The sequence below is a fragment of the Coturnix japonica genome, chromosome 9 (assembly GCF_001577835.2).
Source record: "Coturnix japonica isolate 7356 chromosome 9, Coturnix japonica 2.1, whole genome shotgun sequence".
NCBI lineage: Eukaryota > Metazoa > Chordata > Aves > Galliformes > Phasianidae > Coturnix > Coturnix japonica.
Window position 1 is genome coordinate 16201520 of NC_029524.1, and position 26713 is coordinate 16228232.

The following is a 26713-nucleotide window of genomic DNA, read 5'->3' on the forward strand; positions in this document are numbered from 1 at the left end:
GTCTGATTGACTTTTCAAAACACTAAAGAAAGATTACAATTTGAGCCAACCATGCTGTTATGAAAACAGCCCAACCTCCCTGATCTACAGTTCAATATAACGTTTGAAGATGAACAGTATTACTGAACATTAAGGGGACTAAGGATTTCCATTTAAAAGCATTAGAGGAATGTCTATATCAAGAACTACTTTCAATTATTTTCAACTTAGTTTTTACACAGTGTATGTTAAAACTGAGCCAAAACAAATGGCTTTTCTCATTCATCTGCATAGCAAACCTAGAAACAATAGTGACCCACTATCTCCTGGCTATGTCTCCCTACTGCTGTTTCATCATCTTTCCTTCAGTGGGCCTTGGAGCTGCTGTTGCTTCTGCCTTCATCTTTAACATTAGCATGCCTCTGTAGTACTTCATCTATTGATCCTGATGTAACAAGTGCAGACTACAGAGTGTAATGTATGTTCTTCAGAGGACACAACCACAGAGCACATACATTAAGGAAATTAAAACAAAGACACAATCATGTAGACTACTGAAGCCTCAGACCAAATGTTTGTTTGCGCTCAAAAGGGCTGAAGTCTAATTTCTGCCTCACTGTAAAGAGAGCTCAGCACTCACTGACACCCAGGTGAATCTAAGATGGCATTATCAACAACAAAAAAAATTGCAATTTATCTAAATTAACTCATTTACCTAAAATTCAATTAAATATTTCAAACTAACTGTGTCAGAGAGGTACTGTAGCAAGTACCACAAAGCATGTGGAGAATGCTACCTGACTCAGAAGGAAATAACTTACACAAATTAAACAAACATGATTTTAAAGCACCGGAAAGTTCACCTAACCAGCGATCAAAGAGCAGTTTAATTTTAAAGCAACCATCAAAAATCCTGAATGTTGGATAACCGTCTAAGGCTCGTTGCTTGAAACTATTTGTACTCACTGAATCTATTAGATCACTGATACTAGAAGTACGCAAGCTATCCATTTCTTTTAAAATTAAATACTCTGATGGAGGAGACCCAAGGCAGCCTTAAAATATTAATGCATGATGCAAAAGCAAAGATCCAGAGGGAGCCCTGACTAATTAACAAGCTCTAGATGTAGACCTATAATGATAATACTGATGAAATCTCTGTCAAGGATTTAATTGAATTCTTGAAGTTTCTTGTTGGGCTTGTGGTCTGTAGTAAACACATGGGGAAGGAGCAAATCACATTAGGGGAAAAATTTGTAGAGACTTGAGTTCATACAGTTTGAAATGTTGATATAGGCTAATTTTTAAATGTCAGTGCAAATAATAACACTGGTATAGGTGATATAGTTGGCTCCTCAATTTAAAAGGGGAATGCCATAGGGAGGACATCTCAAAGAATGCCGTCCAGTGTGGAGCACACTGCTATTCATTTCAATAAGGAACACATGGCCCTCTTGCTGGACAATACAATGGACATGTTAAAGATTGCTGAACACAGCTATATGCTGCAAACAAAGTGCAATCCTGTTCTTCCAGGACAACACAAACAAGACGGATGTGAGGAACTACTCTACCAGAGCAGGTTTCCAGGATTTTCAGAAGAATGTTAAGCTTGATTCTTGTGCTGCTGGACTAAATTAATGCTTTAGAGGGTCCTGGTATATTTCTCCATTTTCTTTCACTTTCCTTCTGAAAAAAAAGTAGAAAATTCACTTACCTCAGCAGCTATTCACCAAACTCTATGCATTACTTTCTGAGGTAAAATAATTATGCCTGTATATGAAGAAAGGCAGCTGGCTGTATGTCAGTGACTATATTTGGAAATGAATCTAACTCCACAGGAAATCCAGATTCTGTTCTAACAGAAATCCTAAAATCTCTCTCACATTTATCCTGCTTTCACATCAGTGTAACTGCAGCATCCTCGTATAATTTCCCTCAGCATCCAGGAACCCAGATTAAGGACCCAAATATTTACGCTGAAGCCCAAGGCAGTGTGTGTTATCTGGGAACATAAACACATTGTCCCAACTAAAGGTCATGTATGAGCTCTTTTCCTTTCAAACACTGTCACAGCTCCCTTTTTAAAAGGTCACAGGTAGGCTTTCAGTCAAGATCTAAGAATATTTTGCCCAAAGCTACAATGTTACTTAGAATAAGTACCAGAGCCTAAGGCAAAATCTTCATGGAGTAAATTGTGGGGAAGTACTGAATGCTAGAGAAAGATGAACTGATGATAGACTTTATCATTAACTTACCACCTTTATTTAGAAGTGGAATTAAATACTAGAGCATCAAGTTTAGGGGTTTGGGTTGGTAACCCCAGAATGAGCAGAGGCTCATGATACTGTCAGAATAGAAGCAACAAACTTTTCAGGCTCAAGGAAAAATTAACTCACTGGTCAGTGACTTTAGCTTACAGAAATATTCTCCAAATACTCTTCTGTCTGTGAAGAGGCATTAAATCATAGTATAATTAATGAAATACTGTTTCTGATAGCAGTACATGAATATGAGAAACAAAAGTGAAAAATCTATTTCTAGGTGATTTTTTCTTTTTCTTTTTTTCCCCCCCAAGTTATGACTCTCACTTCCACACTACAAACACTTTTTTTTTTTTTTTTCCTGTCATTTTAACTCACTGCAAAATAACCAGTTGAAGAACAACGCGCCTCATGTGGCAACCTCTGCCAAAAAAAAGTTAATGAAGACTTGCTTGTCTGAGACATATTAATTCATTTCAAAGTGTAAAATTCACACGAACTTTGAGGAAGATGTATCAATTCTCTGAAGCAGATATTCAGTGTACAAAGTGAATAATTTTCTTGCTTAAATTGAAATCTTTAGGGACTGACAAATCCAATTTCCTTTTTGTGAATATCAGAAACAATTTGATAATTTGGGAGCTTTCCCGAGGCTACTTGATTCATCTCTTACTCATCACAACTAACCATAGAAGCAGCAATAATAATAAGTGGTTTGTATAGTAACTTATAAGAAGCACAAATTCCTCATCTCAAACCCCAGATACAAATGGCTCTCTTGTTCTTTCCTCCTAGAGAATAATATGAGGGTGCAAGTAAAAATTTGGGATGACAGAAATAACTTCTTATCACAGATCTCATCCCGTATTCAGTGCAGTCAGCTTGTGCTTCCGGACAATAATAATTATTAGAGAAGAACATAAAGGTCTCTGACTAAAAAACTGGATGAACCAAGAAACAAACCAAACCTCAAACCAAAAGCCCACAACTCTATTTATCCCTGTGTTTAATTTACAACCATAACCCATAAATTCACAGGCAGAAAAAGACTTCAGATGTGTTGTTATTTTTTCCCCCTCAACTCAGTACCTCCAAGTATCTGCTATAATTTAATTGGTTCCAAAGCACCCTCAATTCCGAACCCTCAGTGCCATTTCATTATGCAGGCAACTGTTTGTAAACTTAGTTGAAGGTTTTCTGTAGGTATGATTTATGATACTTCTGCGGTGTTTGGAGTTAATTATATTGAGTGACAACTGCAAACAACTACCGCTATTTGTTCGATATAAAAATCTTGATTTAAAGATGCCATCTTTTCTTATGGTTATTTGACCATACACTTCATTTTTGCATATTTATTTTCCATAAGCTATTTGTGCTGTATAGTTTATAGCCATTAAAATCACTGACAGCCTTATCTACAGTGAATGAACACCAGCCAAAAAAGCCAAACTCGATTTACCAATGATGTAAAAAAACGGTGATTCACTGCCTGAGCAAGTGTATTAACAATCACTTTCCTAACTAAAAACAGTAGGCAAAAATATAACTTGGTAGAATTTCCCTCTTGTTATTATGGACACTAATTTGCACAGTCATATAAAAAGATTGAGATTAAATATGTCAAGTTCTCAGAATTGTTTGAATTCCTCTTTGCTTAATTAATCCAAATATTTAAATAATCTTCTTCATGTAATTTGGTGTTTCAACCAGAATTCCAGAGATAGGCACATAAAACTCCTATTTGCACACTGATTATCTAGCTCACTTTTAAAACCTGACACTAAAATAAAGATGTAATCCCTTCAGGTCTAATTAGCCTTTTCTCTCATTGATCACCAGATCTCATATAGCACCCAATTCAACAATTTGGAATCTGCAGTGGAATCTGAAGATCAAACTGTCCAAAATTCAGCTCTAGAAAAGTCACGCTCAAATATTTCAGAACATAGATGCTCCTGTACAACAAACGCTTGCCACGATGGTATTTCTCCTGAGTTCCATGTAAGCTATGGATATTGTTGCACTCATTGATTGCTCCACATTCAGTTCAATTTTCACTCCAGTTTTCTTTCACAGGACAAGTTCTATTTTTCATTGTTTGCCATATTTGTTGACTTTCATAACAAAAACTAAGTGCCCCTAGAAATACATTCTTTATTTGCTTTACTAAGATGGAATTTCAGCACAGAATTGAGGACTGAGTGAAACTTGACTCTGTCCTTAATGGTCAAGTTTAAACACCTCCCCATCCTTACACCTATCAAAACTGCAAGGCAATACTATTTACAAACAGGCAAAACCGTGCTAGTTGGATATCTGTAAGTCTAGCAGCGGAAGTATGAGATTTGACACTGAATCCAAACTAAGGAAGGTAGCACTGAATCCAATGGCACATGGAAGTTTTTTTCCATGAATCCACAAATTATGGAAACAATTAATTTTCCCTTTCATGTTAAAATAGATTGATACTCTTAATTCTGAATTCCTGTTTCATCCGCATTTCTGTTCTAGCACACCGACATTCATAGAACTGCTCTCATAATGAATCACTAAATACAAATTAGAATGATGTCTGTCTCTTGCTGGACTTTTTAAGCACTTATTTGCAACCTGCATATGTTAACAAGAATCTTATGTGGCTGGTTGACTTGTCATTTTTTCAAGATGATTTGAGATCCAAAAAGATAGATTTTACAAAGTTTGTACTACCATAATTTTGAAATAAATCTATAATTACATTGTATTCTTGGCAAGAACTTGACGTAACATCAATATTCTTTATGAGATCTGTCTCCCAGAGAAAGACTCCTAGATTCATGGCAAATTGTGAGTACCCATGGGAACAAATGAAGATCTTTGCTGGGCTGCTCCATCACTGTCATAATATTTGACATCAATTCAGAATTCTGGCCAGCACTCAGAATCAGTAATTCCTATAAATCTTTTCAATGTCACAACCAGTAGGACATTGCATTAATTACATATAATATTATCCCAGAAACAGAATTTTACGGATTACCTTACATGCACTTTGTCCTTTTCTTTTTAAATGGGGCTTTGGGGTAAACATGCAGAACAGGTACGTTTACAAGAACATAGCGTTACACACTAAAGAAACAGAGATGAGATGGAGAGTGTGTATAGAAGAAAAAAAACAAAAACAAACACTAATCATGTTTAACTAACCACTAACTAATTCTCTTGTACAAGGCAGAACACCTGAGAGAAGCTGTGTCTGCACTTCTGCATGGTACCCAATGGCCAGTACAAGAATTATAAATTATAAGGAACATCACATCCAAACTCACCACAGAATTAAAGTGGAAATAGATTTCTTTTCTTCCAAAACTGACATGCTCCCACTAGGATGGTCTTTATCAGAATAAAAGAATTAAATCTTAATAAAATGAAATTCAGATAATAAAGACAGCTACTGCTGCACCGTTCTAGACTGTTCACAGCTTAGAATCAAGGTTATGGATTGCATTCTGAATTCTAAGAAAGAAAATAAAATTAAAACTGGTAGGTGAAGGAACTGATGTAATAAATTTATTCCTGTCAAACAAGAAATACCTTTTTTTTTTTTTTTTTTTTCACAGAGACAGGTCTGCTGACAGCAACAGGTTAGCAACAAAGATAGACAACTGTCAGAAGAGCATTTTTGCAAACACAGTAACTATTATATGTAATAGGATAGTAACAGACATATCCAGAAAACCTGTAGACACATTTATAACACTATTAATCATTTTCCAGAAATTAAAATCCTTTTTTTTTCTTCTTTTCTTTTTTTTTCTTTTGTCCTTAAAAGAAATGGTTTTGCAATGAGTTTTCCACAACATTCAGAAAGAATAAATCAGATTATTTTCACGAAGAAATAATCATCTAATCACTGGACAGGAAAAATGCTTAAAACATTATAAAGAACCATTTTGACCAATATTAGATCATTTTACTGATTTAGTTTGACAAAAACTGCCAAGCATTATCAGTCTTAAGCTCCACTTAATTCAAGCTGATACTTCAAGCGGTGTTTAGTACCAGCTGCTTTAGAGGCAAGTCAAAGAAAAATCAGAATAATGTAATGAATATTACATTTGCAAATTTATAGAAAAAGCATCTAAAATCTATGCTTTGTGAAACTTAATTTGAAGTCTGTTTCATACATTTTAATTGCTTTCGTAATCTAGTATGTATCTGATACAATTTTAATTTCATCTTAAGTATTAATAAATACATCAATCTAAGAAACAGCAATGAGGTCATTAGTTAAAAACCTGCATGCACTGATATGAGCAGAACTATGCAATAACCTGACTGGAGGCAAAGTCACAAAGATGCAGGTGAGCTCTCAACCTTACATACATATACTATACAGTAATAGCGTAAGAGTTATACTCTCCCCATGTGTACCACATTACAGCTGGTAAAGAAACAGACTTAAATGCATTATGAGAAAAATCCTGTAAAGATCAGATTAGGAAAAGAAAATTCTGATTTTTGGTATTGAGAACAAATTATGCTTCTTTTAAATTGAAAAATATACAAAAGCTGAAGGGAGTGCAAGTTGGGTCAGACTTGGTATAATGAGTAGCTCAAGCATGTAAGTTATCCCTTCCAATCTGTTAAAGCACCTTGTGGTTTTTGAAATCAAGCTTAACCTGCTTACTTAATAAAAACTGCTCATGTATATTAATTTAAAGTTAAAATGCTTGAACAAAACAATGTCCACCTTTAATTACTTAAACTGAACCAGTATTAAGGGGATTATCTGTGCAAACTCATGAACCATGCAAGAAGTAAAATATTTTATTTCTAACCTCTGCTGCCAGTTGCTGAAGAGAAGGGGATGCAATAGGATGTAAAGTTGAATTGCCTCTGACTGGATTATGGAGACTAACATAAGCCACAACATTTCTCTGAAGAACTCTCTTGAGATCCTACAACACAAGCAGAGCAACGGTTATTACTGCACATGGTTGTAATTAATTGTTTTATTATTTCCTTTCCTTCTAGGGAAAAACTGCACCCTATGATTCTGTCCTCTGTGCTTCCCTAAGTAATACTTACCTACTGTTTTTTACAATATACTGTTAAAAACTTCAAAGGATATCTTAGTGTTATTTCTCTCTGTAGCAGAAGTTTTAATTCCATTTCACACATCAGCTCAACAAAATGCAAATAGGCCTATGAGGAATTAAAAATAACTACACTTGTAAGGCCAAAAATGAAAACATTACATACTGTGAAACAACGTGAAGGCCTTTTACACTTATACCTGACAGAAGACAAACTTCAAAAGCAATCATTATGAACAGTTAAACGTAGTCTAATTTTTAGAGAGCAAATTCAGATTTAAATTGCATAACTTTCTCAGTGTTGTCACTTTATTATGTCTTAGACTACGAAAAAAGTATGTACAAACAGTTTCAATTATTATCTCTTAAAAAAAAAAAATCCTCTTTGCCTTCCCAGTAATGAGTTACTCTTTGCATGAAGTGGCTCTTCATACTGAACAGAAGGGGTGTAACACAATTACATCTGATGTAAAGCTGACTTGAAGTGGAACTAAACAGATTTTGCTTCCAGCCTGGATCTTTTCAATTTGATTTTTTCACCCCCTCTTGTTTTTGAAGAATAGTCATTTTGGAAGTATGAAACTTCAATGGGAGCTAGCTGCTTCTCACGTATGATAAAAATAAATTAACTCTTCATTATCTCTACTGTTTTAATTCAGCACTCACGAACATATCTGCGAGCTACTCCTTCAATTTATCAACTGAAATAAATTTCATTCATATACAATCGACAAGACTCAGATGAAGTATTTTGTTTCACTGAACTGATTTATATTCTTTTGAAAGGAAAAGAGCCCAAGGAATCTTCCTTGTCAGACTGTAGCTAACTTTTAAGCACAAATATATGAAAAGCGAACCAGTGAAATGTTTATGTAGTCAATGCAGTGGTTCTCCTTATTTTATCACATGTACTCTGCTTCACAGAAACTTCCCCTAAACTTCATTGGATGTGCTGTGGAATATGTGAATGTCCACAGACAGCTGTCACAGACTAGTTAAGAAACAGTAATTTCTATATGGTAATTTCATATTAGTTCCATGTTTTCCACAAATGTAATAATAATTGCAATGCTTTCTTCTAAATTTATTTTACCTCTGCCCATTCATATGAACCGATGTTCCCAAATGATGTTCCTCCCCAGGAGCAGAACACAATGGTCCGGTCAGTTCTCCAGCCTCTCTTAACTTTTAACATTAGGGCCTGTATAAATGCTGTTATGATGGCAGTACTACTGGCCCATTCTTGTCCACCGTAAGTATTCAAACTGCTGTGATGACTGCCAATGATGACGTATCTGTCTGAAACAAGAAGCAGGAAAAAAAAAGAGAGAGAGAGAGAAAAGAATCTTTTTCTGCTTACTGGCATTAAATGAATTACAGAAACAAAAGATGGAATTTCTTAATAGGCTGTAACACCATTAATACAATACAATGCTGCCAATAAAAGTTCATATGGTCACGTGCAAAACAGCCATAGAGTAGACATATATAAAACTGTGAATGCTACTTAAATATAAATTAAAAAAAATATTTGTACTTTCCTAATTTCAGCCCTGTGCACTTTTCTTCATTGCTTGTTTACTACTTTCTCTTCTTATAAATCAGGTATATACCCCCCCTTTTACAGCCAGGACTTTGAGATATAGAGAAACTAATAAAGTTCCATGCTTGTGTTAGTGTTGTAAAGAAATAAAAACCAACAACACAAGTAACTGGGAAACACTATCTTCAATACATGTGAGTATCCAAAAAAGAAAAACAAAAGGTGTGGTGGTAATATGAGTAATATGGAAAAAATACACAAAGTATTAGCACTCCCTCACCTGGAAGACTGTGTTCAGTGCTCACCAACCTATCTCAAAAATGACACTGTAGAAACAGCAGTTGAGAAGCTGGTAACCAGAATAGTTAGATATCAGGACTTAGACTTCCAGGTAGGGAGATATTGAAAAGACCTGAACTGCAGGTTTAGAGAGGAGACATGACAGAGGAATAAAGACAGTGAATGATACAGAAAGGTAAGTCAGAGCTAGCAAGTCTGATGATACTGGAAGAAAGTATTTTATATATATTTTAAAAAATGAAAGGCAGTAAATGTCAACCTGAAATAAAGAACGTTTACAGTTACTCAGAGAAAAAGCAGAATAAACAACATTTCATTTAGAGAAATTAAGTTAGATCTTCATCTCTCAAGGATTATCACAGAATCCAAATATTAACACTCAAGTTTAAAGAAACACCTTTTCTTCCAAAAGAATGACGTGGTATAAAACAAAATGAATTAGTAGTGTGACTGATGTGTTTTAACAAGTCCATGCAGAGTTCTGCTGAATGACTTATTCAACTCTAAGGTCTTCTGCATGAGATGGATTCACAAAGGAAGCACCTTGGATAGATTACTAATTGAGTGTATTCTGATACATAGTGAAGACCCGCTCTCCAAAACCAGAATCTTAAAGGTAATCTATCTTTCCATATTTCAGGGCACTGAGAGAGACCAGGAGAACAGTTATCATAGATTCATAGAATGGCTTAGGTTGGAAGGGACCTTAAAGATCATCTAGTTCCAAATCCGTAATGGTCTCTGGATGACATATGGGTTCAAAAGAGTGCAAACTGTTTTGGTTCTCTGTTGGTATTCATACTTTACTGAAAGGAATTCATTCTTCACTATCGTCAGTACATCTCAATGTACCAATACAAATAAGTGGTAAAATGCCTACACTTTACACCACTTATAAATATCTGCTCCTAGAGGACTTTTTGCAGTGACTGCTGCCTAGAGAGATTTCTTTAACTGAACAGCAATAGACTGATTTTAAAACCATTCTATACCTATTAGAGTTAATCATACACTGTCATAACTTTGAAAAGTAGCTTCCTACTAAGAATGCAATAATACGGTACACAAAAGTTGAAGAATTTATTAAATAGATACTGATGCATTCTTTTTGTTATTTGTTCTTGCTTCTATTCCACAGTTAGGCAGACAGTATGTCTAAATGTGACAGTTACTATCTTTCAAATCCAGGAACGGCTATTTACAAAACATTAGCAAGAATAGGCAAGTAACTTCAAATTATTCTAAGACATTAAATCCTTTATTGAAACTAAATCCACAGTGCTAATTACTTCCTATCTTGCCTTAAAAAATAAAATCATTCTAGTGAAAAGTGCAGCACTGAGCTCAGAAAGAACTCAGTTATTTATTCAGCAACTGGGATAAAAATTAAAGATTTGCTGCCTTCTCACTGTATCCCTTAAAATATGAAATGAGTGGTCCCAGTCCTAGGAAACTGTAGATAAATTTCTACCCTTTTTTTTAGTGATGGTAAAAGGGTATTAATCAAGGGAAAAGTGGTCATGGTTTGGATGATGATATGATCTGCCCAGTATGAATTGGACTGGGTCAACAGCACTTCACAATATGCCAGTAGTCAGGAACAGTGTTCATTAATCATGTAGAAACACTTCAACTTTTAGGTAGATTTAGTCATATGCAGAATGTGCTCGAGATGATCTTGATTCCTATGATGTTCTTGTTACATTACCTACATACAGTATCAAAAAAGGATAGAGTATTTTTGTTTTATACCACAAATACTCTTGGGTTCTTAATGCTTAACTCAAAATGCATACAGAACAGTAATTATTATTCATAGAATTGTATAAACTGGCTTAAGGCATGAGCCTAACACAAAATAAGACTGCAGAAATTGTGATGAAGAACTCAGTCACAGATTTTAGTACACTGCCATCACATTTGATAATACATGCTTAATTAAGCCAGAAATCAGGCTGCCCAGGCACCTTGGATCCAGAGAGATGTATGAGTTATGCAGGGATGTTGTGGGCTGACTCACAGTTTTATTTAACTAATAATCCTGCTAAATTTATAAAATAAATAAAAATATCTTCTGAAGACATATAGACAGCTCATGTATAAATTCAAATCATGCAATACAGCATATTTTATAATTAAAAGCATCAACGTAGTCACTTGGGCATTATATAGCAAAGTAGAACTCTGTCCTCAGCTATGACTTCCAGTCACTGTGAAACAAATAATCAGTTGAATTGATGGACTACTTACCAGGAAATACAGATCCTTTCAAATATCCAATAACATTGGAGATTGTCTTGTATGTTGTGACTGACTGAATACTAAGACTGATTATTTTTTTGTCTGTTAAGAGATACAAAGAAAAAACAAAAACTCAGAAAAATGTTTAAGTTCTGCTTATGCAGACAGGAGATATGGAGACCAAAGACATAACACAGATATATAAATCCCTCCCTCAAAAATAAAGAAAAAGAGAAAAAAAGAAAAAGAAAGTTACCAACGAGGAATCAGAGATTACAACATGACATACTATGGCATTTCCTTAGATGAATTTTAGCTGTGAAGTTTAAACCTCTAATCTTAAAAGATATTTCTACTCCTTAAAGTAAAAAAAAAAAAAACACAAAAAACACCACATTAAATTCAGCCAATAAATGCTGACCAACTAAAATAAAAAATAAAACCACAAGTAGGATTCGCAAAATTCTGTGATAAAACTGTTTTAATCTTCATAGACATCCCTACCCTAAGCCTTTCCCCAGTTCAATCTTTCTCTAAAATTTACAAAATTATACCTCATTTACATTGTGCTGTAAAAAAACAAATAAAATAGCCCTAACAAGAACAACAAATAAACATATGCTAAATGACATGGGAACAGGTACACCCTCACATCAGTAATCACTGTGCCAGCATAGCCCTTGGTGTTATCCTTACGCCAGCAGAAGACAGTTTTGTTGGCTTGAGGAAATTATATAAATACAAGAGTAAAAAACCTTGTAAAGCAGCCAATATATATGAGATTTGCCACCACAACTGACACGTGGCACAGGGTAAGGGCAGCAAAATGTGTTTGATTAAAAACAGTTACTTTTGTTTGATTGTTTTTCAAGTCCAGATCTGCAATGAGAATTATTGCCATTCCCTCTATCTCCAGGTAGGACACATTAGCTACTCTGAATCCTGGAGTCTGTGGCTGTGGAACAAAACATCCAACTACAGGGCACTGCAGATACCTTTAAAATGTTGCGTTTGCATTATAATAGACTCTATTAACATTCACCTCATCTGAAAGGTCATAACTCCTATCTGAGAAAAGCAAAATGTCTTAAACTGCTCTAACTTAAATGCTAACAATTGTCTGATAGTGGCCACAGTGTCACCCTGACATCCCAGCACTGCACCACCAACAGCACATTGTGGTTAAGGGCAGAGCTTCAATGCCCACATCCCAGCTGTCATAGACCAAAATTAAAATATTCCACTGATCATTTTGCTCTCCATCACCTGGGCTGTTATCCTCCCACAGCACTGCTGACAGCTCGTTGCCAAATGTTACAGCAGAGAGTTTACTGAAACATGTAAAATCGAAACAATACATCTCTAGGATACCTCAGGGTTCATTTGCTGGTACTTCATCTGGTAAATTTACTTTAAAATTCTCTTAAAATAAAATTCAATATATTTTCACTCACTATTCTCCACTAATATTTGAGAAAAGCAAAATGACAGGTATGATACTTCCTTGTTTATAAAATGTACCAAGAATATTTATTCCATTTTATTTTTACTCACACCAAACCTTATCTGCTACTAATAAAATCATCCTTTCTGTGAAAACTGTAACAGTAAAGTATATGAAAGCCAACCAGTTCATTAAAAACAGACCACAGCATATTGCTTTGCAATAATTGTCACAGTAAGTTAATAATAAGTTTGGGTTCGAGTTGTAATTACCTCTTGCCTTCTGATGTAAGTTACTGCAAAGTTTATTATCAACATGATGATGAAATGGTTGCTATATAAATCTGCAGATACTGTTCTAGTATTTTATTAAATCTTTAATTTTAAAATGCATTAATCTAGAGGGCTCCCAGCACTGTAACTGGTACCTTTATTCACGTTTTGGTCATTTAAAAAATCTGAAAACAGCTCATGGCTCCCACATTCATTAAGCAGGTTAAATTTAACCTACATTATACAAGTTACCTCTTGCTCTAGCTCCTTGCTTGGAGCCATTATAGAGCCTGCTTAGGGCTATGTTTAATAGTGTGATAGAAAAATATTTCCAAGCTCAAACCGATTTCCCTTCTTCTAGCCGTAAACTTTCAGACCTGTTTCTTTAGACCCCATTTCAAAAAAAAGATAAATCCTTTTGAAAACAAGTGATTTAACTCTCTTTATTCCCTTAATCAGCATCAGCCATCAAGTCTTCAACTGACAATGAATAAATAGGAAATTAATTTCTGGACCAGCATACATTCTGAAATCAGATAGTCAAGTTAACAGTTGTATACTGCAGTAGTCATCTTAAACTGAATTGGGTTTAAAGGCTCAGTACATTGGATGAAAAACTGAAAGCATTCTTTGGAGAATACAGCAGAAGTGAAATTTAATCCCCTTATGACACTCCTGAAAATAAATCTCACTTCCTAATACCGTATTTTAAAGGTACTGACTATTTCTTTTTTCCTGTGTTCTCTGGAAAATGAGGAGAATTTAGCTTAATACTACCCAGGATATAACCCGACTTTATGTAAACCAGAAGTTATTTCTGAAGTAGAAAAGTATTTACTTTCGTCTCTATTTTTCTATCTGTTTACATAGCTTGAAATCTGTAAATTGTCTCTTACCAAATTACTGTCATGTCTCCAAACTACCTATTTTCTAAAAATGCATAGTTATTCCTTACTCATTTGATTGTCAATTTTAAAACTAAAGAAGAATATACTCTACTGCCTGGAGTCTAAGTTTACAATGACTGTTTACACGAGTTGATAGTGATTAGACAACAAGAAATGGTTGTAAACTAAGACAGGGGTTTAGGTTGGATATTAAGAGGAAGTTTTTCACCCAGAGTGTGGTGACACACTGGAACAGGTTGCCCAAGGAGGTTGCGGATGCCCCATCCCTGGAGGCATTCAAGGCCAGGCTGGATGTGGCTCTGGGCAGCCTGGTCTGGTGGTTGGAGACCCTACACATAGCAGGGGGGTTGAAACCAGATAATCTTTAAGGTACTTTTCAACCCAGGCCATTCTATGATACTAAGTAATCAGGTATGTCGCATTTCTTGTTTCACTTTGCACCTTGTCCCATAGTGATATGGAATGAAGGCACCGCACTCAGTATCAAAGACAGTTACAAATTCTGAGAATGCTTCATATAGTATAGTTGAATTTTACAACCTTGCTCTATTTGAGAGCCTCTCTTCCTGATTTATAGCAATTGAAACCAAAGCACCGTATTCCAGCCAATAGCCTAATAACATTTTCTCTCTCTCAAATAATAAAAAAAGGCTTCAGTAAAGCTTTTCTGCAGAACGTCATTCTTGAATTCCTTCTAAGTGTCCATTTTTTAAAAAGTTCATTGGAGCAAATAATGTTAAGATTGACGAGGATTAACAAAGAAGCACCACAATAAACAAAAACACAAATCTAATTACTGACTTACTAACACAAAACTCACAACTAACTTAATTCCTGCTCTCCACTGTTTGGGTTCTAAGTATCCAAAATATCTCAGATGTCTCCCGCCATGTCCTCCCACTCCCTCTCTCACATTATGTGTCTTGAAAACTGCAAGGCTAAGGAAAAGAAGAGGCAATGGAAGAAAACTATATATAAATGTTTAATCATTACTGATGAATCTGCTGCTTGGCTTTTTGAAACATACTGATGAGAGAACGATCATCATCTTATTCTAACAAATTTTAAGCCAACCAATCATCTGAATTGCTCATTCATCTCTTTTGACTAAAATGATGAATTCTGTGTCAGATGTGAAATCTTTCCCTTAAGCTTCTTCAAATCAACAGGAAGACTACAAATTCAGCTTTCCCTGTTCTCATATACCTTGCTCCGTTCAGCTTATTCGCTTTAGTTATTGTTATTAAATATTGATACTAGATTTGCTACTGAGCACTTCCACAAAGCATACGCATTGGATATTGATAGTCATACTATTATTTCAAAGCACTGTGTATCATGAATGCATCTTTGAATAAAGCAAAGCTTGTAGGTTTGTTGTGACAGAGCTGCCTTACTCAATATATTAAGATTAAAAGAAAAAAGAAAACTCCCATGAGTAACTGTGGTTTAAAAACTTTGTATGAAATTAGAAACAAGCTGCTGTGTTCACCAGAGAGCAGGAGGACATGGATTGACTCCTTCCAGACAGTCAGCTAGGAACCAGTCTTTCCAGAAATCTTTCACCACACAGCATTCCTGACTTCTCAGGGAGGTAAAACAACCACCACATCTCTCATGCAAAAGGCAGAATAAGTTAGTTAACCCTTCTGGTGATTCTACACTGCAGCCTCCAAAGAAACCGCTTTGTAAAAGAGCTTTTCTCAAAATTGAGTACCTTTTGACAGCCCAAATTCATGCCTTCCATCGTCCATTTCAGCTGTTGAAAATTCCTACAATGTCAGCAATCTTCACACATCCTATCTGTTCTTATAAGAAAAGTTATCTTATTGTTTATTCTGTCATTGTTCACTGATTATTGAGAACACCAGCTCATCTTTAAAATATCTAGTCAGCCATGCATGGACAGCAATATTTGTCCTAACCACAACAGCTTAAGACACAAAGTGTGAGGCCTTTACATTTAGCGTACATAACTACAAATGCTAACACAAGTCATAAAATTAATCAGCCTTTTTTATGACTTATTTTATTGTATTCCTATGACACAGAAAGTTTCCAAAGGCAATAAATAAATGATACAGTACATAGGTTTGCCCTCAAAATTTGCTTTTACACTGATCACTGCACTTAGTGGAGGTTGCAGTGGCTAATTAATTTGCCTCCCCTGTTCAAAGACCACTGCTTTAAACCACTTAAAATAACAATCATTATAACAAAAGATTTTTTTTTCTTTTTTCTTTTTTTATATGGTGACAGAAATACTATTACAAAACAGAAATCAAAACACAGTTATTACTTTTGCATACATCTCTTTTGGAATACTAACTGAAAGGTGTTTATCCCTTGAAACAAACTGTATCACCTTTGTTGGAAGACTATTTTTACTTTTATTTTCCCCAAGAAATATGTTAGTTCAAGCAATAATCTGTAAGAGTTTGCTAATGGCATCATCTCTGAAGATGAATGCATCCTCTCTTGTCATCTAGCTCTATTCAAGTCATTTCCCTTTTGTCATGATGACTGTTTTTCTGGTGAAACTTGTTGAGAAAGGTGCCTAAAGGTTTAGACAACATTACAGTGTTTATTCTACAGCAGATACAAATTAAGGAACACAGAAAGACACAACACTATTTAGAATTACATTATTAAGCTGGAGGCAGAAAAAAGGCACAGAATAATACTGCTCCCGGAGCCCTGATGTTTGAGCAGTCCAACAAGGCCTAACAAACTGTAATAACATCTCCCTAGTGAAGGTATCTGAAGACAGTGGGATTTTTTTTGTCAATAGCAAGAATTAGAGCTTAATGCCTTACACCTAGAGACTTTGTACATTAGATATTGACTTATATTTGCCAAATGCTAGCAAAAGAAAAGTTATACCTAACTACTGTAAGGTTGACAAAGATAAAAGAGCAAATGTCTTTTTTGAGAGCATAATTTCTATTTTTTTCCATAATCTCTTCTAGAGAACAGCTGTGCAAAACGTCCTAATAATCAGGTAAATTTCTTGTCAATACACCATTTCAGAAAAAAACAAACAAACAAACATGGAATCCTTGAAGAATATTTCATAGTTAAGAAGAAAAAAAGCACCCAAAACATTTTAAAAGCATTACCTGAACTTGACATTTGCAGGGGGACACACTTGTCTTTTTGGACTCTATTCTCAGGTACGGAAGTGAGTTTTTTGGCAAGTACTGCAGAAATTGGTTGCACTAACAATGTGGTAAGGTTCAGACGATGTTGTCTGTAGCTTCCATCTTAAATGGCAGAAAGAAAAGAGCAAATTTGTTAATTAAAATTAAGAATTTGGGAATTTGGGAATAAAGTGTAAACCACGTGAAAAAACAACTATGTACAATACAGATTAAGACATCTAATCTAGATAATCAGCCACAATTCTATCCTTACCTTACTGAAATTATATTCCTCCAATAACGTTTGCCTCAAAATTACATGTAGATGTTTCATTAAGTAGGGGACTGTTACACAAGAAGAAAGCTTTTCAGAGTCCAAGCAGATAGTAGATTGTGTGTGATTTAACAACACAAAAAGAAACTACTGTATAGTTAAGGGAATCAGTGAACAATAGAATTACTGAAAAGCAGCAATTTTCATATTCAAGTAAGAACTGAACACATTTCAGGGGAAAGCAGATATTTAAACTGCTTAAAATCAAACAGAAGTATCTGTGCATGAAACAATGTTGCTATTGATAAGGTTGTTTGCTTTGCTGCAGATGTGAAAATATTTAAATATTCTAAAAGTTATGCTACTTGGCAATACATGTTTAAGAGGAGAGCCATTTTCACACAAAAAGCTTTTTTCTTTTCTTTCTGAACTCTGAAAAGAACACACACCACAGAGGATGCACATTGATAAAATACTACAAACTGATGCGTGGCTCAATTCACATACAAAGAAACCTGGAAATTTAAATATACACATTCCATTTTAAAAAATACAGTTTGATCATCTCATTTACTCATTGACTGTTCAATGCAGCTAAGGTGACTGCCTTACTTTATAATTGCTGGTGTTTTTATGATGGAAGGTTGAAGGTGCAGATAAAAGAGGTGTGGAATAAAAGCACACTGAACAGATAGGTACATATCAAGTGGAAGAAGGTGCACATCAGAAAGCATCAGAATACTTTATTTACATCTTTCAGATCTTAAGAAGAAACAGCACAATCATCACTGTATCTGAAAATTTAAGCATATTTTAAAGTGTTTATTTGAAAGTAAATGAGTTTCCCTACACATCCACCAACATTTAAGCATGGGAAGGTTTCTAGAGATAACAAGACACGTTGGGAGAACAACTGGAAAACGGAAATGCTCTAAAACACTTCAGGACAAAACATTCATCTATTTCTCCTGAATATTTTAGTTGTCCTAATAAAAGCAATGTATTTTCCCAAGGAAAGTAAGAATCTTTTTGCAGATGAAATGCCCACCATGGAAAAGGAGAGGAAGATTACAGCTTGGGGCAGAAACCAGCTCTGCAAAGCTCTAAAAGCCTTCTAACAGGCCTGTGCAGATGGAATAATCACCAAACTTCCAACCAGAGATTCAGATTACAAGGTCTCTCTCCATGCAACACATTTTTCTGCTGACATGGACTCCTTTAAAGCTGAAAGATACCCTTTACATTCTGTGTGACTTGCAATCACAGGGGGAAGAAGCCAATGTTCTAATAAACCTACAGAAAATTACAAGCAGATGTGTTGTTACTGAACCACAGCATACACAACTGTATGCATTCTCCCTCTTTTGTTTTATTTTTTGTGCCAGAAACTCCTGAGATATCTTCCAATTTGCTCTCAATCATAATGCAAAAATCAACCAAGGCTGTAACATTTAATTGTGGAGAAAAATCTGTTATTCATCTTCAAAATATAACAGAGATCTTTTCAGTGTTTACTTCTTGTATTTGGAAAGATTAAACTGATCTAAAACTGATAATTTAGAGGGTGAGCTTTTTTTTTTTTCTTGCCTTATCAAAGCTGGACAGAGCTGAAAATACCTGAAAGTTACTTCATTACACTGATAGTAAATTCAATTTGCTGAAGCCTTAGAAGTCTATTTCTAGAATCAAAAAGAATCCTGAAATGCCCATCCATGTAATGTAACTGAGACAGTATTTTGTCTACCATTTGTCAACCTGCAGACTATATTACAGGAGCAATGAACCTCAAAATGCTGTAAATGAAAAACGTCTATCCCTTCTCCATTTATCCACAACTTGAGCTTCACACCTGAACAGACTGTGAAAGACACACATTTGAGAACAACTTATAGGAGAAAACTTCTCATGTTTAAAACAATAAATCATTTGAAAGTACAGTTTAATGCCTAGGACGAAATATATGGATCTGAGCTACAGAAAGGGAGATTTACCTTATTTGGAAGAAAAACATTCTGATTGTAAGAATTCATGACTACTTGCCTCAGCAGGAGGTATAATTTCTACAACAGAAGTCTTTTAAAATAAAAGATTATTTTTTAAAAAAAACCAACAGTCTGGAACAACACAGATATGGTCGATCTCTTCTCTAAGGCAAGGTACGAGGTTAGACGTTCACCTGACATCTTTTCTAGACTTGGATTCTACGAATCTTTAATAACCGAAAACCTAATTTAATTCAAAAAGAAGAAGAATCAGAACAAATTAAAAGCACTTCAAGGAAAAACTTTGCAATTGCTTTCTCTCTACCAGCTATTTATCAGCAATCACAAAAGCATCTTTATTCTTTCTTTTGTACACAAACCCATCTGCATCATGACCAGGAATCAAACAAGAAAGATCTAAAACCTATCCCCCATGTGAAACGCAGTTCTTACTGAATAATTTCCAGACTTCCAGGGCTGAAGTCTTCTAGTTTGTTTTTAAAGCATGGGCTTGGTCAAGTACCAACTGCAAAACAGCACAACTCAACTTCACAAAGAAACTGTCAACTAAGAACTGTGTAAGGTTCTCATATCATCTCTCCCTGATAGATGCCAGAATCCTTGGAGAATGCAGCACTTTCAGGATCTGGGAACCCAACAACTGCTTTGAGAATAATTTAATATTAAGATTTTTGCTTGTAATTAAAATTTCATTTTATAGCATCAAAATAGTTCAAGAAAATGAATTCCTTACTCTGCAATTCTAACAATCCAACCGTGCCAGGTCTAAAGCTGCTCTTCATTTAAGAAGGACACCAGAGAATATTTTGTGATGCAGGAAGAAAAATACATTAATCAATTATTAAGTTTATTTGGGGAGTGGGAAAAGAGGTAATCTTTAGAAAGTTTCTGACACAGAGCAAGAACTGCGCATTTCCAGTGACTTTGTCTTGGGTTTTCTTCTTTATTGTAAACACAGACAAACCCATTTCCTGCTCAGTCTGGGAAGCACACTTGTAACCTAACATTTCACAATCTTATGTCATGTAGCTTACTGATGTTAGTAACATACTCTGAGATTTCTGAAAAGGCTGTATGAGAATTTAACATGTTCAACAAGTGTTACTTGTGCAATATATTCCACTAAATTCTGGATTAAAGTACAGTTTTATCATCACTTCAATGGCTAGCCAAGCCTGAAATCAAAGCATGAGAAACAGTAGAGATTTAGTTACAACGTCATATATCTCTATTCAAAATAATTTTACTTTATCCCCATTTTCTCCAGGGTTGCACAATTTGCCTTTTATTTCTATTTCCAAAAAAAGAGCTTATGGTATAGGAATCAACTTTCTGTTCATTTCTAGTTAAATTCCACATTCATAGAACACTATATTTCATCTTGAACTGTTTATTAAAGTTGGTTTGGGTTTGCCAGGATCTGACAAAAGAAAAATTTAATGAACAAAACTGCCTAAGAAGTTTACTGATAAAATTCATTACTATAATTCCTGAAACAGTTTTATTGACCTCTCAAAATAAATAAATAAATAAATAAAGATAAATACACAAATTAAAAAAGTCTGTTTGAATGCTGAACCAGAGTTGCATACACCCACATCTTTGACTTCCTGGTGCATTAATAACAGAGCAGTAAAGTTCTGAAATATTTGAAGTGAACTGCTCATTAATTTTTCACCTTAAGCTTAATGGAAATTTGACAAACAGTTTTATGCTGAGAAGAGAAACTCTAAGAAGGACTTCATAGCACAGTATGAGAATAAACTGTATAAAGGACAGAGTGAAGTGTGTTTGGTCACGCATTCACCTGGAGTGAGCAGTTAGTTCAATGCATATCTGTGGAAGAGGTGTTCTTTCACTTACACATTCCCAGCATGTCTTCTCTGTTGCCCTTTGTGAACACTTGATCTTGTATTAATCATGATAAAAACAAAGATGTAAAAACTTACATACCTCAGATATTTGTACAGTTTGCAGTTTGAATGTATACACCCTCACACAACTATACCGACATCTTCAGCAGCTGTTAAGCTTCTGCTGGATCTCATCAAGCTAGTCAACATTTCTTTTTTTTTTTTCATTACAATGTAATATTCTTTAAGGGAACTCTTATTGACTTACTATGTATTTTTCATATCTTTATTAGCAAGAATGCAGTCATACCAAATTGCAGGTTTGTTTGAATAAAATTCTTCAGATCCAGTCTAACCTCTAATATAAAAATGTTCCTATCTGCTACAAATTTCAAAATCACCAAGTAAAGTAATATGTACATTTTCACTTCTTAAAGTCAGTATTAGAACACCTGGAGAAAAATAAATAGCTTTGGCCTGTCCCCTTTTGCTTTAAACTGATATAGTGAGTATGCTTATCCAGACCAAAAATGTTGTTCTCCAAGCACTTTGGAAATGAAAAAAACTGTGAAAATACCACATCCTCTCAACATTTGTATGTCAAAAGTCAAATACGTTGCTTTCTGTACATAAAGTCAATTGCATAACTCTTCTTCCATCTTTCTAAAACCAATAATGTTCTGTGGAAACTGGTATTCTGACTGTTGTGTAATAAAAATCTTGCTGATCATCCTTTCATCAATAGGAGAAAGAATAGTTTAGCTTAAAGACTTGGGGAGTATCTTGGTAAGTATAGTGCAGTAACTGTTGGAGAAAAACATTATTCAAAAGAAGAGCACAACCTTGAATAGAAGTCCTTGGAGTAGAAGTGATAATAATCATTTTCCTGTTACATCTTTAATCAGCTCTCTATGGATTATCCACTAGAATTGCGTTGTGAAACACTTGTCAATTTAGAAGTACATTGCTTCACTAGTCATTAGCATTTCAGGAACAGAAAAACATTCGCTTCCCCTGTGTTTTAAAATAAAGCAACCAAATAACCAACCTTTGATATTCTGCGAACAAGGATTTTAACAGCATCCACACGTCAGGATTTCCAACCATTTTTACAGGACATAAAGTATGAGATTGTCACGGCACCAGCTGGGATACAGTTAATTTTCTTTGTAGATGCTACATTTTGTTGTATGATACAACGTTTTGGATTTTTTATTAAAATACTTCTGACAACCCACTGACAGTAAATTGTTACAGAGTACTGCTTGTACAGTGACATGCACTCTGCTGTTCCTTGTGCTGCCCTGCCAGTAAGGGATTGGCAAGCACAAGAAGCTGGAGAGGGTTGATCCAACTGGCCTAAAAGATACCCCATGCCATTTGACATCATGCTCACAACAGAAGCTGGGGAAAACAAGGAGGAAGTGGATGACTTTTGGAGTGATGGCATTTACCTTGCCAAGAAACAATTACAGACAATGATCCCAGCTTTCATGGAAGTGGCTGAACATCTGCCCACCAATAGGAAGCAGTGAATGAATTCCTTGTTTTGCTTTGCTTGCATGCACAGCTTTTGCTTTACCTAGTAAACTGCCTTTATCTCAACTCATGAGTTCTCACACTTTTACCTTTATGCCCTCTTCATCCCAGCTGAGGAGAGGGAATCACACTGCCTTCATGTCTGCTTAACATATTTTAAGAGTACTGCCAGTCTTTTTTCTTTTTAAAATAAATGGAATAAAAAGTAACAAATTTATTTTGCAATAGCAAAGCTGCTTTGACACATTGACGCAAAAACATCCAATTATTTCACTTCTCTTCTAAAAACATTTTATAGCAACAATACAAAAAATAGCCAAACACCCAAAGTTTTCAGTGCTCCCATCACTTTGAATACCCTTTTCCAGTTAGCTTGTTATAATGTCCAATCATATACAATCATATGTCCTTCTACATATCCATGTAAAAATGAAAACATGAAAAGGGAAGAGTAATTCTTCTATGGATTAAATATTGCTAATATATATTTTAATGTCCTAGTAACAAAGTGATATAGCAGGGGAGAAAAATCCTAAATGTTGAATATCAGATAGATGTATTTTATAAATCATTCCCTTTAGATAAAACTACAGCATATCTGGAAGTCTTTTTCAAATGTCCCTATTTGTTCCTGGAAAATATTTCCCAGTCTACTATTTGTACTGTGATCTCAAACTAGAATTTGGAAAGAATGCTGTATGTTCATACGTGCACAAGGGACCACAAATCAAACTGATGTACTAAGCCTGACAGCAGTAGCTTGACTGTAGCAAATGCACAGCTCCTCACTTTGGATCATTCCCTCTTAGTTCTTTTTGTAAGCAAGGATTTTGAAAATATCAAAATATATAATGACTAAGGTACTACATAAGCAGAACAAAACTCCTTCCATACTTAATAGTTTATAATATAGTTATAGAAACACTTTACTCCTTAACAGGATTAATTGACATTCACTTCCATATTTTTGCCTTCAAGACATGTAGATAGTGTTTCTTTTAAAAAATAATGGTACAATACTTTTTACAACTGCAGTATCATATTTTAACTATTTTAGAACTGTTTTTGATTCTGATTTCCTTTTCTTGCCTGGCAGCAGTTCATAGTGAGAAAAGTAGTAATTACAATAATGCAGAAGCTCTGGTCTTCAGAGTGAACGAACAGCTTTTCTCTGGTTTACAGCTAGATACAGTAATTGGCAAGTAACAAGTTCTCTTGGGCTTTTTGAAAGACTGACAGTTGCAAGAATAAGAATAGGGAATGACTGGTATCAGTCAGTTTATTTTATGTTTGCACAGCAGTATCCATTATAACCAAAGATTCTTCTCACTCCTGCAAAAAGGATCCAAGTAGCCTCCAAGCATGAGCATCAACTCAAGTCATGCAAACAGACACGAAAGAGCCTGCTTCCTTTCCTATTTGAATTATATTTCCTGTAAAGAATTCCAAGACATATACAATTTCTGTCTCACTCAAAAGTTAATGGGCTGGCCTATTTGCTTGTTCCTTCATGAACTAAATATTTTTCTTTTGTACTGATGATGGCCACTGTGTAGAAGAAATAAACAACAAGCATAAGAATGAGAGACTGACACAGATTTCCTTTCCTCCAGTGACGATCAAGACTATAAATAGTAAAATAACTCTTAAGGTGAAGTATGTTTGCATCATCTAGACTATACGTCAGGTTACATATGCAATCCTGAAAACGACTGCTCTGGTTAAAAACAAGCATGGCATCCAGTGTACCCATAATAATGTGATTTATTATTACTAAAAATAATAAAAGTCCTACAATGTTCTACAAGAAATTGAATGGAAATAGAAAATCTCTAAGAAAACACTGAAAGTGACAGGTCTAGGATACCAGTTGTTTTTTTTTTTGTTTTTGTTTTTTTTTTTAATAGCATATAAGTAACATTGCAATGATTCAGAACCACATCTTGACTATATATTTGGTCAATAATATAAAACTATATGTTCTCTTAAAATAAGATATATCCAAACTTTATTCTTCCATATTTGAAACCATGCAAAATCATGTTTTGGCTTTGGTTTTTACAATATATGCGTTCACTAAAGGGTTCTGAAGTCTCCCCCTTTTCTCATAGATAGTTTCCCTTTCTTCTTATACAGTACTGCCATTGCTTGTGCCAACACAGTTGTTTCAGTAGCCACACTATGAACAAAATCAACAAACCTCGTTGAAGTCCTGTTAGAACAGTTCCTTGCCTCGATGCTGTGCTAATGAATGTCAAATCTGGATGGCCCAAATTGCTTTCTATTCTCATTCTACACAGCTCTGTAGCTCCCCATGACCACATCTGTTTTCTTATCAGCAAAACATTTCTAAAGTTTTTCATTCATAACTGTAGATATTTAGTTAGCATTTAACTTTTGAAACAAACAACAACAACGGCAACAACAACAAAACACTGAGACAAATCCCCTTACTTTCTCTTTTGAGTGCCATCTGTTAGGCTTCTCCTCAGAGAAATTAGCAAGTTTCCATACTGGTACTCTGAACCGTAAATATGCTATCATTTACAAAACTTATGAAAATAAACCATGCTAGTAAAGATAACAGTATCGTATAAAATTACCAAAAAATATTGAATTATATACAGAGGGTATTGCACAGATATTACACAAAGGCACTTATTGACCCCTAAAAGACCGACAAAGGAAGAATCATAGGGCAGTTGAGGCTGAAGGATCCTGTGTAGATGCTAATGCCAAGCAATCTGGTAAATTTAGGATCAACTTCTTCCCACCCATATACAAAACCCAAAATCTTAAACCTGCTCACATCTCATATCTGTCTCAACCCATCACTGTTAAATCCAGTAGACTCCACTCCATAGAAACCCACATGCCTCCAAGAAGGAGAGAGAACATTTATCTCCATCTTACAGATAATAGAATTGAATCAAACAAAGAAAATCCTCATATCGAGTAAATACTATTCCCTGACTCTGAATGCTATATTTGTGCTGTTAGTCTCACCCCAGATCTCTTCAATAGGAAAGTATTACTCACCCACATCACTCTACCATTGTCATAAATCTCAGTCAGCACTTATTTCAAAATACACTTGAAAATCTAACCCTAACATTGCCTCTATTCTGATTCTATTACATTTTGGTCACAATTCAGTTCATCGATTTTTGCCTGAATTTACAGGTGGATAAAGTTTAGTAACAGCTTACTGACTTCACAGAAGACAACAGATGCCCTCAAATCCTTCATACTGATAGGCAAAAGCACAGACAAATATACAGATATATGGTGGAATGCAAGAAACCAAGGAATACAAATAGAAAAAAACATGTGGACTAACTACAACAAGTGTTAAAACGGTGATTTTCATAAAAGCATCGTGTCACACGGAATCATCACTGCTATGTTATGTCACCTCTTTCTCAACACTAGCCGAAGTAAATACAAGGCCTGTTCTGAAAGTAATACCTCCCATTTTATTACATTTACCCCAGATACGAGAAGTGGATGTGATAACCACTGAGAGGACAATCATTATTTTCCCATGCACTCACTGCTAACAATCTTTCATTCTCAAAAATATTATTTTGTGTGAGACCACTTAAGTCAGTAAGTCAGAACCGACTGAACAGTATATTTCTTCATTGCTCTCCACTGTAAGGACAAAACTCAAGTATTTCTTCATATGATTTCAGGTTACCAATAAGTAATTTCATTTTATTGACTGCAGTTCAACTTCAGTACAAAAGCTTAATATTTAAGTAATAACAGAACAGAAAGCAAGAATGTTATTTTAGTCTGTATACCCACCTGATTTTTTTTTTTATTATGCTTTTACTTTGTATGTGATTTCTGCACAAGCATCAATATCA

At 34.9% G+C, this 26713-nt stretch overlaps 1 protein-coding gene across 6 annotated transcripts in view; it reads right to left on the minus strand.

The window, feature by feature from the left end:
• NAALADL2 (N-acetylated alpha-linked acidic dipeptidase like 2) overlaps positions 1-26713 on the minus strand; it is a 352306-nt gene that overhangs the window by 65503 nt on the left and 260090 nt on the right. For all 6 annotated transcript variants that reach the window (XM_015871850.2, XM_015871851.2, XM_032446504.1 and 3 more), the window contains 4 exons: positions 17152-17295; positions 11418-11510; positions 8418-8623; positions 7067-7186 (listed from right to left, as the gene is read on the minus strand). In XM_015871850.2, coding sequence (XP_015727336.1) covers positions 7067-7186; positions 8418-8623; positions 11418-11510; positions 17152-17295 — 563 coding nt within the window. The remainder of the gene's footprint in view (positions 1-7066; positions 7187-8417; positions 8624-11417; positions 11511-17151; positions 17296-26713) is intronic.